Here is a 19,752-nt window from a genome sequence, read left to right on the forward strand (position 1 = left end):
AAATAAAAATATAGATGAAACAACAATGGAAGGTAAAACAGAACCAAAATAGTAAAAAAAAAAAAAAGAGACAAAGGAAAAAAAGTTGGAAAAGGCCTTGGCTGTGGGGTGGTGGGGCTTAGGCAGGGGCGTGGTTTAGGTGGCAGGCGGGGCTTATGCTTAGGACCCACAGGGTGGGGAAAAGGCCCTGGCAGGGGGGTGGGAGGTGGGGGGGGGTGTTAGGCTCAGTGCAGCAGGAGGGGCTGCAGCAAGAGGGGCCCAGGAGTGCCTCTGGCCCTGGAGGGTGGAGGACCAGGTCCAGGACACCAGCAGGCTTACTGGACTCAAGTGGGCAGGGGCAACGCTAGCACATTCCCCCCGATCATCTGATCCCGGAGGGCCCCTCCCTGTTGGCCTCTCTTCTTCTCCCCACTCCCTCCATCCTATGCCCCTGGGATCCACACGGCCGGAGGGGACCCCAGACGGCAGGGGACCAGACCCGGAAGGCCAACAGGCTTACCAGGGCCAACTGGGCAGGGGGAACGCCCACGGCACTGGATCCTCTGGCCTCGGATGGTCCCCACCCCCATCCACCTCTCCTCCTCTTCCCCTCTCCTCCCTCCCTTCTATGCCTCTAGGACCCACGAGGCTGGAGGGATCCCTGGAGAACAGAGGACCAGGCCCAGGAGCCCAGCAGGCTTCCCGGGCCCAATTGGGCAGGGGAGACACTAGCTGCACTACCCCCTGATCCTCTGAGCCCCAGAGGGTCCCTCCAGATGTGGGAACCCCTCCCTCCTCCCAGCCACCCCTCAGATGTGTTGGTCCTGTCCAGCCTCCACTTATCCTCCCCCCTCACTCCCCCTTCATTCTACCCGGTCGCTCAGGGGTTCCTCCTGTCTCCTTGAGCATCAAGGTCCCCCACCAGCATCCGGGAGGCACCCTAGTTGTGGGGAGACACGAACTCCGCGTCCTCCACCACCGCCAACTTGACTCCACCCCAAACATGTGTGTTTTTATTGAATTATCTACCCTAACTCCTTTTAGAAGGAGGTTGGAGGTTTAAATTATCATTAAATAATAAATGCTAATATTCTTCTCCAATCTTTCTTAAAATTACACTGCAGCGAGGAAATGGAATGGGTTCTAAGCTGTAAAAGCTTTTTCATGGCTTTAAAAACAAATTTCTAAAAATGAAAAATGATACTACAATATTAAGGGTTTTTCATTTAATACACAAAGTTAATTAAAAAGGCAGCATACTATTAAGAATATTCCAGGGCTTGCCTGGTGGTGCAGTGGCTGAGAATCTGCCTGCCAATGCAGGGGACATGGGTTCGAGCCCTGGTCTGGGAAGATCCCACATGCCGCAGAGCAACTAGGCCCATGAGCCACAACTACTGAGCCTGCGCGTCTGGAGCTTGTGCTCCACAACAAGAGAGCCCACGACAGTGAGAGGCCCGCGCACCACAATGAAGAGTGGCCCCTGCTCGCCACAACTAGAGAAAGCCCACGCACAGAAACGAAGACTCAACACAGCCATAAATAAACAAATAAATAAAATTTAAAATATATATATATATATTCCAAAAGAGAAAACTTCACAATCCAAAATATAAGCTGTGCATGCCACAACTAAGAAGCCTGCCTGATGCAACTAAGACCCGGCACAACCAAGTAAATAAAATAAATAAATAGTTTAAAAAATATATCACGTTTGCTAATCATCACTAATATTATCAGAAAAGTCTTTTAAGTACTGGAAAGCTGTCAAGCCCATAGTGGCAGATGCAAGTTTTCCAAAATTCTAATTTTTGTTTGAAAGCTCAAATGTTATCATTGCCAACACATACTGCCTGTTGTTTCCTTAAAGTGACAGGACTGTTTCATTCATTTCTGAGAAAATACCTATGTCTAAATAACTATTCTGTCAGTCATTCTTTCAAGTAAAAATGGCATTCCATGAAAAAAGTGGCTACTTTAGCTTGCAACTCAATTACATAAGAGCTTTCCTTCAAGACCCTTATTTTGAAATGTGGCAGAAGTATTTTGTGTATACTTCACACTTTGTGACACAGAATTATAAAAGGATGCATCCATTTCTGGGTATATTCCCGGAAAAAACAAAAACACTAAGTCGAAAAGATACACGCACCCAATATTCACAGCAACACTATTTACAATAGCCAAGACATGGAAGCAACCCAAGTGTCCATAAACAGATGAATGGATAAAGAAGATGTGGTATATGTATACAATGGAATATTACTCAGCCATAAAAAAAATGAAATACTGCCATTTGCAGCAACATGGATGAACCTAGAGAATATTATGCTTAGTGAAATAAGTCAGAGAAAGACAAATACTGTATGATATCACTTACATTGTAGAATCTAAAAAATTATACAAATGAATGTATATGAAAAACAGGAACAGATTCACAGATATAGAAAACAAACTTGTGGTTACCAAAGGGAAAAGGGAAGGTGGGGAGGGACAAATTAGGGGTATGGGATTGACAGATATAAACTACTACATAGAAAATAGATAAGCAAAAAGGATATACTGTATAGCACAGGGAATTATACCCACTATCTTGTAGTGAACTATAATGGAGTATAATCTGCAAAAATCACTTCACCTGAAACTAACACAATATTGTAAACCAACTATCCTTCAATTTAAAAAATAAACAAAGATGCAAATTTAAGGATCAAAATGTAATAAAATTATTAAGTTTTGCCACTTCAAGACATTTTTAAATGAAACTGCCCTTTTCATGTGCAGGGTGATGTGGCAATAAAGAATACGATGACTGGCACAGTTTGGTGCTACTGCTTTGATTTGTACTAAGGTGCCAGCAGTTTTACCTATTATTGCTTTTGCATCAGCATTGCAGATGTCAACGCAATGTAAAGGCATTATTATTAATATTACGAAAATAGTTTTGACCTCACCGGCCCCCTGAAATGGGGTCCACAAACCACACTTGGCAAAACACTGAAGAACATTTACGAACAGTGAAAATCTAAACTTTCTGTCTCACCTTTTGATTAATGACAACAAATCCTTTATTGGACTGAGCACAGACTTTGTCTTTCAGGTCTATTATTTTTTGTACTCTATCTTCAATAAATTTTCTTTCAGCTTTTACCAATTTCTCTTTCTCTTCTGCAGTCTTATAAAAGAAACCAGAGCTCACCTCTCTAAAAGATTAATAAAAACAAGCGAGTAAAGGCAAGGTGGGGGAAGAGGGAAAGGTAGAAAGAGTTTATACTAAACATTTGGGAGGTAAGAAAGGGATTAAAAAACACTTTTAGAAAAAAACAATTTCAAAGGATACAAAGAATAACTGACATACCTATGTTTTTTCATATTCTAATGATACATTACAAGTAAGGATAAATGCATCTTGTACTCGCTTCTTCATATCTAGATGACCGGCACCATGATCCAAAACTAATCCTCTGATCAACCTATTAAAAATATGTAATGTTTCTTACTTTGAATATACACTCTAGAATTTGGTATAAAATTAAAACTATACTCTTAAAGTTGTAACATATCTGCCAGGGCAGTTGTTAAACACTGTTTCCTTATACCAACTTTAAGCCTAACACATAATTAGTAAAATTAGGAAAGAGAACCTATTTTAACACAGTGTGACTGTGAAGTCACAATGAAAAGTTGATCCAGAATTATTCTTTAAATTATGTGGCTCAAACATGTGACACAGCTGATCAGGTAATGAAAGGTAGGCACACAATGAGTTTCTTAGGAACATCTGTTCAAAATAATTACACGGAACAACTAAAAATTGTTAACCTAAATGTCCAACAATAGGGCATTGCTCAGCAGATAATGACTCAACTATGTGTTAGTCATGAAAACCATGTAATAACATGGAAAAATATTTACAGGGGTAGCTAATAAGCAGAGAATAACAAATTACATATAAAGTACGATTATAACTATTCTTTTAAAAAATAAGCACCTTGGGGGACTTCCCTGGTGGCGCAGTGGTTAAGAGTATGCCTGCCAGGGGCTTCCACGGTGGCGCAGTGGTTGAGAGTTCGCCTGCCGATGCAGGGGACACGGGTTCGTGACCCGGTCCAGGAAGATCCCCCATGCCGCAGAGCGGCTGGGCCCGTGAGCCATGGCCGCTGAGCCTGCGCGTCCGCAGCCTGTGCTCCGCAGTGGGAGGGGCCGCGACAGTGGGAGGCCCTCGTACCGCAAAAAAAAAAAAAGAGTATGCCTGCCAATGCAGGGAACATGGGTTTGATCCCTGGCCCAGGAAGATCCCACATGCCATGGAGCAACTAAGCCTGTGTGCCACAACTACTGAGCCTGTGCTCTAGAGCCCATGAGCCACAACTACTGAGCCTGCATGTCACAACTACTGAAGCCCGTGCACCTAGAGCCTGTGCTCCGCAACAAGAGAAGCCACTGCAGTGAGAAGCCCACCCACTGCAACGAAGAGTACTCACTGCAACTAGAGAAATCCTGCACACAGCAGTGAAGACCCAACGCAACCAAAAATTAATTAATTAATTATTTTTAAAAAGCACCTTGGCATTGAAAAGGAAAAATGGAAGAAAACAGAGTAGAGTTATGCTTGGGTGGTAGGAATAGAGATAATTGGGGAGGGTTTTTTTTTTCCTATTTTCCAAGTGATCTTTCAAGAGAAAATATTTTCATAACTTTTAAAAATTCATTTATACCCAATTAGGAAATGCATTTCTACTTATGAATCTTTTATAACCAATATTTGTTACACATTCATGTAAAGAAATAATTTTTAAAATAGTTAAGCGTAATTATAGGGAATTTTTCAAAATTTTCATCTACCTAGATTACTCCAACTCCTAACTGAATGTGAAGATACTTTATTTAGGAAGAAGAAAACAAACTATATGTTCAATATTCTTCACTCTTCCAGTCTCCCTCACTCTTCCCCTTCTTCTCACGCTCAGCAAATGATCTTGCTTCTTTGAGAAAATAAAAACACTGTCCCATCACTACCTCTACCAATCCACCTGCACTTGAACCTGAACCTCCTATGACTAGGAATGAACTGCCCATGCTCCTCGCTAAGGTTAACGCCTCTGCTTGTGTACTGTATCCCATCTCCCCTCTCTGCTCCTGCAACGGTCCCCTCTTCCCTCACATCAGCTGTTCCTGCCTACAGGAGCAACCTCATCAGGGAACAAACTTGACATAGTAATTCCCATCTTTAAAACAAAAAATTCTCCTTCAACCCCATTCCCATATTCCCTTCTAGCTACTGCCCCACTCATCTGCTCCCCTTTAGAGCTAAACTCCTCTGAGTTGTCTACATTTGCATCCTCATTTCTTCCCTAACCGTTCTCTCTTGAGCCCACCTTCAATCTGACTTTCACACTCACCCCTTTATTGAATCAACTTTCATTAAAGCCACCAAAAAACTAAACGTTCTCCAAATCTAATGGTCACTTCTCAGTTCACAACTTGCTCATCAAACGGTCAACCGCATATGACATAGCAGATTATTCTCTCCTTCTTGAAACACTTTCTTCTCTTACCTTCTGGGACACTATTCTCCTTTGGTTTTCCTCCTATCTCACCGACCACCCCTTTTCAGTCTTCTCTGCTCAGTCCTCCCTATCGTCTCAATTTCTAAACATTGGAGTTTACAGGGCTCAGTCTTTAAACTTCCTCTTCTCTCTATCTATATCACTTCCCAGATGATCTTATTAACTCTCATAGGGACTTCCCTGGAAGTCCAGTGGTTAAGACTCTGTGCTCCCAGTGCAGAGGGCATGGGTTCAATCCCTGGTCAGGGAACTAAGATCCCACATGCTGCACGGCGCAGCAAAAACATTTTTTTAATAAATTAAAAACTCTCATAGCTTTAAGTCATCTACACACTGATGACTCCCAAATAAATATTTCCAGTCCAGACCTCGATCCTGAACTCCTGACACCTCTCTCTAAATTCTTACGCAACATCTCCACACGGACATGTAATAGGCATCAAAAACGTAACATTCCCCAAGCTAAACTCTTGATTTATTTCCCCAAACCTGCTCTTCCCAGTCTTCTCCATTCCAAGAAATGGCATCTCTGCTTTTCCAGCTGCTCACGCAAAAACCCAAGAGACACCCTTGAATCCTGTTTCTGTCACATTCTATGTGGAACACCAACAAATCCTACTGCTCCTTCTTTCTAAGTATACCCTGATCCAAATCTTTTTTTCTTTTCTCACCTATATTACAACAGATTCCTGACCGGTCTCCTGCGTCTGCCCTTGCACCTCCCACCCTGCTCCACAGTGTACTCCCCACACAACAACCACGGAGGTCCTTCTGAAATATAAACCAAGTACTTGTTGCCCTCAGCAATGGTAAGGTAATCTGGACCAACCCTACTACCAAAAGCAACTAAAAATGCTGGATTAAAAACAAAACAAAAAAATCCTTAAAAACTCTGCAGAGCCATAAAACAGTAAAGAGCTACAAAAGTTTTCTTTTCAAAACTGAAAACAAAACAGGAACTCCAAGAGGTAAGTAGATAACTGCAACCACTCACCCTAAAGTCATCTGACAATTCAGGCAAATCTGAATTTTGACCTCATAATGAGAGGGGGACAGAATTAAAAAAGCTCAAGGCTCATCCAAAGTAGAGAGTATAACAGTAAGACCCTCTTCACATTAAACTAGAACCTCGAAGGCTACATACTCAGGGTACAAACCAGCAGCCCTCACACGGACTTGCAGTTAGAATTCACAACTGGTTATTCAAAAAAAACCTCAAGCTGTGGATTTAGTTTAAAGTCGTCCCTGGGCGGGGCTTCCCTGGTGGCTCAGTGGTTAAGAATCCTCCTGGCAATGCAGGAGACACGGGTTCGAGCCCTGGTCCGGGAAGATCCCACATGCTGCGGAGCAACTAAGCCCGTGTGCCCCAACTACTGAGCCTGTGCTCTAGAGCCCGTGAGCCACAACTACTGAACCGTGTGCCACAACAACTGAAGCCCGCATGCCTAGAGCCCGTGTACCACAACAAGAGAAGCCACCACCACAATAAGAAGCCCATGCACCGCAATGAAGAGTAGCCCCCGCTCGCCACAACTAGAGAAAGCCCGCACGCAGCAACAAAGTTCCAACACAACCAAAAATAAATAAATTAATTTTAAAAATAAATAAATAAAATATACACCAGAAGTAGACAAAACTTTAAATATTGTAATTATCAAACTGAACTATATGTTTAAAGAAATGAAAGGTAAGTTTGAAAAGATCTGCAGGGAACAGGAAACCATAAAAAGTGACAAGGCAGATTTAAGAACGAACCAAATGGAACTTCTATAAATAAGTAAAGACACCTACACATACACACACATATATTAAAAATAAATAAAGTATTTACAGATGAAATATAACATCTGAATTGGCTTCAAAATAATCCAGGTTTGGGCAGGGGGAAGGAAAGAGGAGTATACACGGGGGATATAAGACTGGCCGTATACTGAAAATTGATAAAGATGAGTGACAGACACGTGGGAGTTCATTCACTATTCTATTCTACTCTTACATATGTTTAGGGTTTTCCATAATAGAATGTTTAAAACGAGTTAAGTCCAAAGTCAGCAAGGTGCTGCTCCCTCTGAGTACACACATACTCAGACAATGTTATAACTGTCTCACCTCTCTGACCTCACCTTCTACTACTTTTTCCTCTTCCTCCACTCCAGGCACAATGGAACACCCCAGCACACTTCTGCCTCGGGGCTTCTTCCACTGTTATTCCCTCTGCTTAGAACACTCTTCTTCCAGATATGCACATGGCTAGCACTAGAGACCCCTTTAGCTCTCTAGTCTACTTTCTCATCACAATGATCTTCCCTTACTACCCTAAAATCATGCACATGCTCACATATACAGCTGCTCTAGCCTCTTCACAGCACTTAGTTAGCATTATTTGTCCACCATCTCTTTCAACTAGAAATGTAAGATTCTTAAAAAAAGAAATTCTGTTTTGTTTACTCTTCATTCCTAGCACCTAAAACAGTGAATGGCTCCTGGTAAGTATCCAATTAATATATACTGCATGAATAGACCGATGATGAACAGAAGTAACTAATGAAATCAGTGAAAGAATATCTGAAGATAACCAAGTATTCTAGAATCTATGCACTGTTAAAGTTTATATCATTTACTTTGTTTGTGATTTATGCTTCATCTCCATCATTTCTACCATGAAGAGATCAATAGGATAACCTGGTCTTCTAATAGCCAAAACAGAATCCACCACAGGCCGGAAGAGAAATGAATGAGAAAAGTAAATTATTTGGTCTACTAAAAGAAACCACTGGCCCTACTAATCTATCACCAGACTAAGCAGATGAAGTGTTTCAGGCTCCAAAACACAGGGCAACGTCAGAAAGTGTCACTTTGGCATGGATACGAATGATAACCAGTGCCAATGGATACTTTAGAGCCTACAGGGACTTCAGAGATTATCAGGTCCAAACGCTTTATTTTACAGAGAAGGAAACTAAGGTAAGACCTTAAGAAGTTATGGTCTTAAAACAAGGTCTAACAGGTAGTAGCAGAGTCAGGACTAGAAATCAAGTCTCTTTAACTGCCAAGCCTACTATACAAACACTACTCAAGCTTCTCCACCAAAGGACACCTTAATGGAAAAGAAGGAAATGAAATCTAAGGAAAGAGTTCAAATTTGCTGGCTCTAACAACATGAAATTTTTAAGTCTTATGTTTTACCATGAAACTTTTCCACATCATGCCATAATATATACATGTTTGTTTTCTGTTGTTTTTAAATTTTCATTGGGGTACAGTTGATTTACAGTGTTCTGTTAGTTATACATGTTTGTTTTAATGTGAAAATAATGCTTTTCCTCCATTGTAAAGTAAAATTGACACTCCAGAAAGACATGTCTCATTTATTCTGCCAAATATCCCCAGGGATATGCAATTTGAGAAGCACAGCACCACACAGCCTATTGCTTAGCTCAGAAAGTAATATGAAAATAACTGACTACAGAAATTAAGTGCTACAGTATAACCATCCTCAAATAAAATAAAAACAAAAAAAAATGTATCTTAGAAAAGTTTACTGAGGTAACATGATTTTTGGTTTTGATGACTAACGGGGAATAATGACAAACCATTGGAAAATGAGAGTATTAGTGTTTCTATAACTCCAGAAGAGAATGGAGGCCCTAATCAGATAGCCTGAAGATTCTGGGCCATGTGATATATGTACTTTAACATCAGAAAACACAGCAGAGTCTTTATTTAGACTGCTCAGCAAGAAAATGTCTTAATTTCTTAATCTTAAACTGATTTCCCAAGTAGGTTTTCCTACTGGTAAGAATTGACCAGAAACAACTCAGGTGTTTCAGTATTTATATTTCTCAAGGTAAATGAGTAAGACAGAATTCTGATTTCTATGTCAATGTCTTGTGAATTTGGTTGTTATGAACTCATCATTCCTGATAAACTAATATACTCAAGTTTCAAAAAATGCAAAGCTGAGGAACAATGATGATATCATCAAACTACAGCTACCTGATAAAAGCCTTCCCAAAATATCCAACTTTGTCCTGATATTATATATATATTCTACCTTTAGAAGTAAACAAGTATACACTTCCCAGATGTGAATATTATCTATCAGGTCAATCATGTTCATTAAAGTGGTAACCTTAAAAAAAAAAAAAAAAAAAGTGGTAACCTTAACTACAAGGCACACTGCCAAAACAACGTCCCCAACCTCACATAATAAATATGGACCTCTAGGTTTAGGAGACCAGTGTGCATCACACCAACAGCTTCCACAGGGGGTGATCCATAGGCAGCCAAGTCCCTCCCAACTTTCAAGTTAACTTAAAAGAAGGTTTAATATGACACTTATGAAAAATTACACATACTGTTCTGACCAATCAAATCTACTCTGTAAATAAGCCTATAAATGTCTGTCTTCTATATTTTGTTGTATGTTCAAAAGAACCACATGCTATAGCTAGCTGATTATCTTATAGGAAAAAGAAAAATACCACCATGTGTTAGGCTGTACTCATTCTGCAAAAGTTTAACCACATACCTCTGTTAACACATCAGCCAGTTGAGGATGAATTTTAGTTTGTAGAGGTGTTCTAGTCACATCTAAGAGGATTTCTCTTTTCATCTCTTTTTTAATTTTAACTTGTTCCAAAACTTCAAGTGCCTTTATTTTTGCAACTTCAAATCCTTCAGCTATTATTCTAGGGTGCAGGCCCTAATACATCAACATAAAACTATAAATTATAAAGTAAGTTATCCAAAGTAAAAGTAACCATCCTTTCCTACTAATAGGTATGCCCAAAAAAATTAATTACCTATATCGATGCCACTAAATATAAGTGTATGTATGTAATTTGTAATCTTTCAGCGCTTCATATTTCAAACAATCTCAAACTTACAGAAAAACTGTTTACAATTTACAACAGTACAAAAAAACTACAAAAGTTCTTTTTATGTCTGAAAACTATAACACACTGTCGTGTAGTGCTCTTCTGAATGAGCACAGAAGAAAAGACTCCCTGTAATGTAGAGGAAAAGAACCAGCATTGTTTGGAGAAAAACGACAGATAGGCAGCACCTTCACCAAATGTTCAAAGTTAACATCATAGAACGGGACAAGCACACACCATGTGCCTCCAGATATGCTGCATTAAGACCAATTCAGCATTTCCATGGCACTCCTGCCAAAGGTTCATAACCTGATTCTGATAATGAGGAAACAGACAAATTCAAACTGAGGGACTTTCTTAAAAAAAAAAAAAAAAAAACAGCCTATTCTCTAAAGGTAGCAATGTCAGCAATGTCATGAAACACAAAAGATGGCTCGGGAACTATTCCAGCTTAAAGAAGACTAAAGGGGTATGACAACTGAATGGGACAAGTGATGAAATTTGAATAAAACCTGCAAATTAGATAAAAGTACTTATCAATGTGTTAATATTAATTTCCTGTTTTGATCACTATACTGTGGTTATACATGAGAATTCCCTGGTTTAAGAAACATACACTGGGGCTTCCCTGGTGGCGCAGTGGTTGGGAGTCCGCCTACCGATGCAGGGGACACGGGTTCGTTTTCAGTCTGGGAAGATCCCACATGCTGCGAGCGGCTGGGCCCGTGAGCCACGGCCGCTGGGCCTGCGCGTCCGGAGCCTGTGCCCCGCAACGTGGGGAGAGGCCACAACAGTGAGAGTTCCGCGTACCGCGAAAAAAAAAAAAAAGAAAGAAACATACACTGAAATATTTAGATCGTCATGTCTGCAACTTATTCTTATACCATTAGAAAAAAATATGTATATTACTATATATATACACATTCCATATATTTTTTTTCATGAGAGAGAAATGTTATTCTTTGGAATATTCTTGCAACTTTTCTGTAGGTCTGACATTATAACAAAAATTTTTTTTAAAAAACGCTATTGTTTATTCTGAAAAATAATACATAAACTTATTGAAAGCTGGAACTAGTTCTCATTTATTCCCTTCCTCCATTACTTTATGTCAGTCCTATAATAACTTTCAAAAGTTGACATTTATTGAGCATTTGTGCCAGGCACTATTCTAAGGGATTTACATGTATTATTTTAGTCCTCTCAACACTATGAAGTGGGTGTTTTTATCATTCCTGTTTCACAGAAGAGGAAACTTAGGCTTAAAGGCTTAGATCACCAGGCTAGTAAGAGCCAGAGCCAGGATTTAAACCCAAAAGGCCTGACGCCAGAGCCTGTGTTATTAACCATCTTCAAAACATTTCCTCAGCCTAGGACCTCATAACTTCTCACCTAAGACTACTAGGAAAACCTTCAGTCTTGACTCCCTTAAAACTGTCCCCCAAATATTTAAAATGCCAATCTGACCATATCCCTCATTCATATGTCAGTATGAACATTCTTCTTGGTTAGTATATTACATGCCTATTGACTACTGTCCGCATCACTTTAAACTCCACCAACACCAGACTGCTTGTAGCTCTGCACACACACCAGTTTGCTTCCTTTCTCTGTGCCTTTGCTCATGTTGTTCCTTCTGCCTGGAATGCCGTTCTCCACACCCCTCACTCTTTCATCAGGCTCACTCCTTCTAATCCTAAAGATTCAGCCCAGGCCTATGTCCTCCAGAAAGTGCTTCCTGACTACCTCAGGCTAGTTTAGGATACCCCTCCCTCCTCAGTGTTTCTATCCCATCCTGTGCCTAGCTCTGTCACTGCACTGTCACACAGTTTCATAACTATGTCAATGTCTGTCAGCATCTCCCCTTCCCTAATTTCTTCCTTCCTAGCCCAACCCTAATTTTGTTTAGGTAACTCTCTTCCTCAGTGCTTCAGAGGAAGCTGACCCTATCCCTAGCTCAAGGGGCGGATCCTAATTAGATTAAGTCAATTTCCCGAAAAACTGTCACTGGTTTGGGATGGACATAAGACCAATGTTGGCCCAATCATATAAAGGAAGGACTTTTATTCTATGGCTGGGTGAATGGTTTTCTCTTGCCCTCTCCTGCTGAGTGTTAGTAAGGAGAACAGGTAGCCCTGATCTCTTCTGGCAGTCTTTCATCCAGGATGGGAATAAGCCCATGATGAAACAGCATTACAAGTGGAAGAGCTAAGAGACAGAAAGGATCTGGGTACTTGATGACTGAATGAATTTTTTAATCAACGAACCCTAGAAGCCTGCTTTATTGCTATATTTCCTGTTACGGGAGATAATTTTTTTATTGTTTAAGTGACTTTTAGTCAAGTTTCTACTGCTTACAGCTAAAAGCATCTTGAGATAAGTTGCAGGTACTGAATTAATAGACAGAACCCAATACTAAGAGAAACACAAAGTGATCCTTTCAGCACTTTGAAAGGACAGGTTATGCTTTGCTAAAATGGTCCTAGAAAGAGCAAAAATTCAACTGCTTAATTAGAAAACACATAAGTAACGCAAAGAAAACAATACAAATTGAACAAAGGCATGGAGGTAGAAATGTATATAATGATTTCAGAGGCCAGTGAATGAAGGAGCCTGGCTAGAGGAGACTGTTTATAAAGGGAAATAAAACTAGAAAAGTAGGTAAATTCACAATGTGGAAAACCTTCAATAATTCTTCTCTAGTTATTTTTTAAAAGGTGCATAATTTGGTCTCAACTTTCTCAGTGATGTTTTCTTTCTTAGGCCATTAGTCATGGGTACATGGCTAATTTTTTAACTTTTATATATATCTCAAATATTTCATTTTTTAAAAAGGTATATAATTTCAATAAAAGGCATTATTTTGACTAAAAATTTAATTATTGTTTCCATTTATAATTGTCCAAAAATATCGATAAAAATTAACTTTTGCCCTCTAAAATTAAACCATTTTACTAGCAAAAAAATAAATAACTTTTGATTCAAAATAAAGTACCACATGAATGTGAATTCTATGAAATTCTAATACCTCAGAAATGTAAAGATCAGCTTGCTTTAGTAACTCTCCGATAATTAGAACATTTGAAGTAGTACCATCTCCTGTCATGTCATCCTGGGCTGTTGCTACTTTTGCTATCAAGGAAGCTGTTGGGTGTTGAATTTGCCAAAAAAAGCAAGCAACAGATTAAAAAAGAGAGAGAATGACATAAAGAAATAGTCCACCAAAAACAAGATAACCTCAGGGTCAACAGTCAAATTAAGAAATGAAATAAGCTTCATTCTAGAAAGTTCACAAGTTTTATATTATCATACATAATAAATGTCAAAACGAAAAGTTAAAAACTGAGAACTAATGAGGTTGGAACATTTTATAAAAGAGTCTCTGCTTCGAATGCAATGACATTTCCAAAATAAGATTAAATCCTTCAATCTTGAAGATGAATGTACGTACTAAACTTGCAAAGGATTTTTTTCCCGTGATTACAAAGAACATAATGCATTGCCTTTAAATGATGTAACTAATTTGGAAGTATCCCTAAGCTATTATTTGCACTACACAAAGATCTGAAAACAGCCAATAGACTTTTTTTTCCCCTAAGGTTTAATCCAACAAGCATAGCTCATGACTGCAGCATTTAGCTGACGGCCTTGCTTTAAGGATATACAAATTGCACTATGTCCTCAGCTAAGGCTAATTAAGGTTTATTACGTCAGGAACATCAACTCACCATCTCACGGAGCAGTACAATGCCATCTTTGGTGGGTCTGATGTCTTCTGCACCAGAAACAAGCCTGTTCAGAAAACAGTGGTTATAAGCTTCATAGAGCAAGAGCCAAACAAGACACTCCCAGTGTTAGCCACTCCACTATCCTTAATATAAGTAACTGGGTGTGGAAAACTTCCATTACACCATGGGGGATACCACAGTAACTACCACAGAATCACTTCTCCCCAGATGGACTGCTATGGTGATTTCCTTCCAAACAGCACATTTACACGTTTCAGGACAAGAGCAGTCCATGAGTTAAGAACAGTGGCTTGGTACCTGGAAGAGTACTTGGGAGTCTACAAACCACAGGTTGGTGAACTTTCTGCAGGTTTCTTTTTTTGTGACAGGTTACCATTCATTCACTCAGCGAATGTTTTCCCTCCCCCCCTCACGTTTAGTAGATCAAGTTCTGTCAATTCTACAGCCTAAATGTCTCCTGAATCTACCCGCTCCTCTCCATCTCCACTGTCACCATCCTCTTTAGTCTGGACTACTTAGCATCTTGATATCTCTGAATTTGAATTTACCCTCCACACTGCATTGATCTTCCTAAAAGGCAATGTGATTCAGTCAGTTCCCTCACCAAAAATCCTTCCATGATTTTCATGTTCTCCATCACCTTCAAGACAATATCCAAACTGTATAGCAATGACATAGTTGACCTTTCCCAATCTACCTCTTCTACCAAATGAGATCTTGTGGGCAAACCTTGGGGTTCCCTTACTACAGCATGTTTGCTTTTGTTTCTGTTGGATTTACACCATTGAGCTTCTCCTGTTCCTGAAGTTACCCTATCTAGAAGGCCTTTACTCCCTTCTCCACCTGGAGAACTCTAATTCGTTTTTCAAGACTGATGAAAACTCCTGTTATTGAGAAGCTTTCCCTTCTCCCTTCTGCCCTCAGTTATTAGTCCCTTTCCTCAGTATAATGGTATATATATAATTAGCACATTCATCTCTACCAGAACTCCTTAAGAACAGAAACTGTATCTTGGTCATCTCTGTGTTCCCAGCATCCCAGTTCGTACATACTCAGCGCCCTCTTTTACTGTTAATATTAATTACTTTGCTCATTCCTCTGAGACTGTACCTCTCTCCTCTTACACCTCTTTGCCCTCACTAGTCTCTTTCCCTCTCTTCTAAAGAAAATAATGGTCCTAAGTAAATATATGCTGAAAGAGCGTTCAACTTGCCTAGGGACGCATAGCTAAAGCGGACCTTGGATTTGAACCCAAGCCTGCCAGGTTCCAAAGCCCGTGCCGTCTCTACAGCCCACTGCCAAGCAAATCCCAAACTCTTAAACAGCAGGGGAGCTAGATGGCTTATGTTTCATATATGACACTAAATGAACTGACTTTCTACTTGCATATGAACCTTAACAAGAAGTTGGGGGGGCAGGGAGGGGGTCACAGTGGGCCCTTTCTTCGGGTAGCATTTCTCCTCCTCTCCCACCAGGCTAGAAATGAGCTCAGGGCAGGAATGAGAGCGAGGGAAAGCAGGCCCACAAGTGCGTCCACATCGCTCCCAACTCTTTGTGGAACGTCTGCCTCACAGCGCGCCCCGACACCCAACAAACCCCGACGCCCTAACCGCCGTCTCACATTTTCATGGTTCCCTTAGAACCCAAGTTGGTCCGCGCAGCACATCCTGCAGCCCTCGGGCGGCGCATACATTGACTGCCAAGGCCGCCTGGGCCCGCGCCACCTCAGCCTTGGAGTTTATGGCTTTTTTCGCAGCCATGGCCAGACGGTAGGAAGAGGAATCCCGCCGCGTAAAGCAGCCTCAGCTGCTATTCTGAGGGAAATCCTGGCGCCACGGCTCACGCTCCTGAGCCTCAGCCAATCCGCGCCCGGACAGGAAGTAACGTCATCAGGCGTCTGCGGGACGGAAGCCAGAATCGCCTCGGGCCGGGTCGCAAAGATGGCGTCCTCCGCCTCCGCTCGGCCTGAGGCGGGGAAGCGAGTGGTTAATCAGGACGAACTGCGGCGGTTGATGAAGGAGAAGCAGCGTCTAAGCACCAACCGTAAACGGATAGAATCTCCATTCGCGAAGTACAACCGCTTGGGGCAGCTGAGTTGTGCCCTGTGTAACACCCCGGTTAAGAGCGAGCTCCTGTGGCAGACTCACGTCCTGGGAAAGCAGCACCGGGAGAAAGTGGCCGAGCTGAAAGGCGCGAAGGAAGCCGCCCAGGGACCGTCCGCCAGCGCAGTGCCTCAATCCGCCAGCGCAGTGCCTCAGTCCGCCAAGAGGAAGGCGCCGGACGCAGACAGCCAAGATGCCAAGAGAGCGAAGGCCTCCGTGGTGTCTCAAGTACAGCCCTCCACTTCCGCTTTGCCCACCAACTTTGACAAAGCCGGAAAGGAGTCCACTAGGGCGACCCTCAGTAAGGCTTCGGGGCTCGGTTTACTCCCTGATTATGAAGATGAGGAAGAGGAGAAAGAGGAGGGAGGAGAAGGAGAAGGGAAAAGAGGGGATGTCTGTAAGCATCCGGACAACGCACAGGGCAAGGAACACTCTCTTTCCTCCGCGCGGGAGGCAACCGGTAGTAGGCTGCCGAGCGATTTCTCGGACACAAATCCTCCCAAGGCCCCTTTAATTCCTCATTCAGGGTCAATTGAGAAAGCAGAAATACATGAAAAAGTGGTGGAAAGGAGAGAAAACACCGCGGAAGCATTACCGGAAGGGTTTTTTGACGACCCTGAGATAGATGCGAGGGTACGAAAGGTTGATGCCCCAAAGGATCAGATGGACAAAGAATGGGACGAATTTCAAAAAGCCATGAGACAGGTCAACACTATTTCCGAAGCCATAGTTGCCGAAGAGGATGAGGAGGGACGGTTGGACCGGCAGATTGGGGAGATCGATGAGCAGATAGAGTGTTACCGTCGGGTGGAAAAGCTGCGGAATCGCCAGGATGAGATAAAAAATAAGCTTAAAGAGGTTCTGACCATAAAAGAACTGCAGAAAAAGGAAGAGGAGAACGTTGACAGCGATGATGAGGTAGAACTACAGGATCTGTTGTCTCAGGATTGGAGGGTGAAAGGGACTTTGTTATAGGGTATCAAAGACCCAAGAGTTCTACATCCTCTACGACTGTATAAAAAGTTCCACCTCAATACGATATCGTGTACTCCATGCCTAGAGATTGGGTAACTTGACCGGGTTGTCGAGATACAATAAGCCTGTGAAGATACCGCTTTGGAAAATCGGTGTAAAATATTTTTCAGGTAAAGGTGTTTTTGAAGTTTTCGAAGTATTACACTCAAATGCCCACTTTTTCACACACTTATAGATCTGAAGTTTGAGTTGTAAAAGCTGTAAGCTGTAAATATTGTACATATTAAATATATATTTACTTAAGGATTATGTTTTGAAATTTATCAGTTAATAGAAGTCAGACCCACAGACAAGCTTTTAGATGAAAGCCAAGTGTGGCATTTAGAATGTATATGGCTTTTTCTTTTCTGACTCCCTAAATCAGACTCAAGAGGGTTGTGGCCGGGCGGGGGGTTGTTGTGTTGTTTTTAAGAACACTACTCATAAACATATAAGTCATTCAGGGCTAAGCAGGCCTCTGTTTCAAAACCGGGTTCCAGGAGAATATGGTGAAAATTTTATGCCAAGTATGACCAACCTCCTTAATCCAAAATTTCTCTGGATTAAACCGGTGATTCTCGGCTGTAGGTGCACAGGAAGATCTCATACAAAGATTTTTAAAAAGTGTATGTGAATCATCTAGGAAGAGTTTTTAAAAATTCATGTGCTCGTGCCCTACCATTAGAGAGATTCAGTAAATCTGGAGTGGGGCTCAGACACCTGCATTAGTTTTAGTTTTGATGGCTTCCCAGGTTATTCTGTGGGAATGCCCTGGTGGTCCAGTGGTTGGGACTCCGCGCTTCCACTGCAGGTGGCGCGGGTTCTACCCCTAGTCGAACTAAGATTCCCGCAAGCCGCGAGGCGCGGCCAAAAATAGAAAGCTTCCCAGGTTATGCTCGTAAGGCCAAAATTGGAGCACCACTGCCCTAAATCCAGAACCTATTTGTATCTTTCCAGGCTTTGTTTTTTCTTTAAATGACACATTCCGTAAGTTTACTGTCTATTGCATAAAAGAAAGGCTACCTTTTATTTATATCCCATCTAATCTTAAATTTTATTGTTACATATTATAAATTAGGGGTCAGAGTTAACAGGTTCTATCAGTTGTAGGAAGGAGGTATAAGTTGTTTCTCCAGCGGTAACAATTAGCCTGTGCTGATCATCAATAGTTTAAATCAGTCTTTCTCGCTTTGGAGATAGAGGTATTCAAATAGGAAAAAGGAATTAGCAGTGTTCCGGGGATAGAAATGCGTACAGCACATTCAAATAAAAGTGAGTAGTAATAATAATAACTAAGACTTTCTTATAAGCCAGGCAGAGTTCTAAGTGAGTGCTTTACATAAGCTCAGTCTAGTTTCCCTAAAGCCCAGGTTTTAAGCCCAGGGATAAGGTATAAAAAAGCCTTGAGGGCTTCCCTGGTGGCGCAGTGGTTGAGAATCTGCCTGCTAATGCAGGGGACACGGGTTCAAGCCCTGGTCTGGGAGGATCCCACATGCCGCGGAGCAACTAGGCCCGTGAGCCACGACTACTGAGCCTGCGCGTCTGGAGCCTGTGCTCCGCAACAAGAGGCCGCGATAGTGAGAGGCCCGCGCACTGTGATGAAGAGTGGCCCCCGCTTGCCACAACTAGAGAAAGCCCTCACACAGAAATGAAGACGCAACACAGCAAAAATAAATAAATTAATTAATAAAAAAGCCTTGAGTGTTGAACAAAAGAATTCTTCCTGTAGGCAATGTGGGCAAAATGGAAGTTTTTGAGCAGAGAGTCATATCTGCAAGAAATATTATGGAAGATTATTTCAGTTGCAGTATATATAGAACGGAACGAACGTGGGTAGGGGGTAGGAAGCTGGGAGACTACTTGGAAACTAGATTTTAAAAGAAAGGCAACTAAGACTGTAGTTAGGTATGTATTGAGAGAAAAGTAATAGTATTGAAAGAATTTCACAGGAAGGGCTAACATTGACTAGAAGTGAAGAAAAACAGGAGATATATAGATGGAATTCAGGGGTTTTGGGTTTTTCTAGTGTGGGTGCCTAAAAGAAGTTATCTAACACTTATGGAGCATATTAATTGTCCTGTGGCCTTTGGCAGAAAGGCTTTGCTTTCCTGAGCTGTCCAGTGGATCTGTGATAGCAACTTCAGTTTGATAATGTAAAAGGCATGTCTGCATCAAATGTATGAACCCACACTTAGAGTTTTCTGTCGTTTATCATCTTATTATTTCAGGATGTGAGAAAGTACAAGGGGGGGTCTTGAATGGTGGGCCAACTTCTACATGGGCCTAAGAGGCTAGGCTAATGATCTAGAGGAGCACTGAATATTAAGAATATAATTCAAGCCACATACATATATTAAATTTTCTAGTAGCCACATGAAAAAGTAAAAAATGTGAAATTAGTTTTATTTAATCCAATATATCCAAAATATTCCGTTAAATTTCAATATGTAATCAATAT

General features: G+C 41.4%; 2 protein-coding genes across 2 annotated transcripts; one reads left to right on the plus strand and one right to left on the minus strand.

Annotated features, from left to right (window-relative positions):
* Window positions 1-224: 224 nt before the first annotated feature.
* On the minus strand, window positions 225-16,045 carry CCT6B (chaperonin containing TCP1 subunit 6B; the record flags this gene model as incomplete). The annotated part of the gene is given in 6 exon segments (XM_082603916.1): window positions 225-242; window positions 10,081-10,254; window positions 13,458-13,592; window positions 14,158-14,221; window positions 15,800-15,834; window positions 15,837-16,045. Coding segments are annotated over 6 exon segments (528 nt in total). The 5' UTR covers window positions 15,939-16,045.
* Window positions 16,046-16,102: 57 nt separating this feature from the next.
* ZNF830 (zinc finger protein 830) lies at window positions 16,103-18,690 on the plus strand. The gene has a single exon (XM_082602884.1). The coding sequence runs from the start codon at window positions 16,119-16,121 to the stop codon at window positions 17,253-17,255; it is 1,137 nt and encodes a 378-aa protein (XP_082459010.1). The 5' UTR covers window positions 16,103-16,118; the 3' UTR covers window positions 17,256-18,690.
* The last annotated feature ends 1,062 nt before the right edge of the window (window positions 18,691-19,752 follow it).

This window comes from Mesoplodon mirus, assembly GCF_964341445.2.
Source record: "Mesoplodon mirus genome assembly, chromosome: 18".
NCBI lineage: Eukaryota > Metazoa > Chordata > Mammalia > Artiodactyla > Ziphiidae > Mesoplodon > Mesoplodon mirus.

Excerpts from the sequence above, each read along its gene's own strand:
- ZNF830 (XM_082602884.1), top strand. The coding sequence starts at position 16,119 with ATGGCGTCCTCCGCCTCCGCTCGGCCTGAGGCGGGGAAGCGAGTGGTT.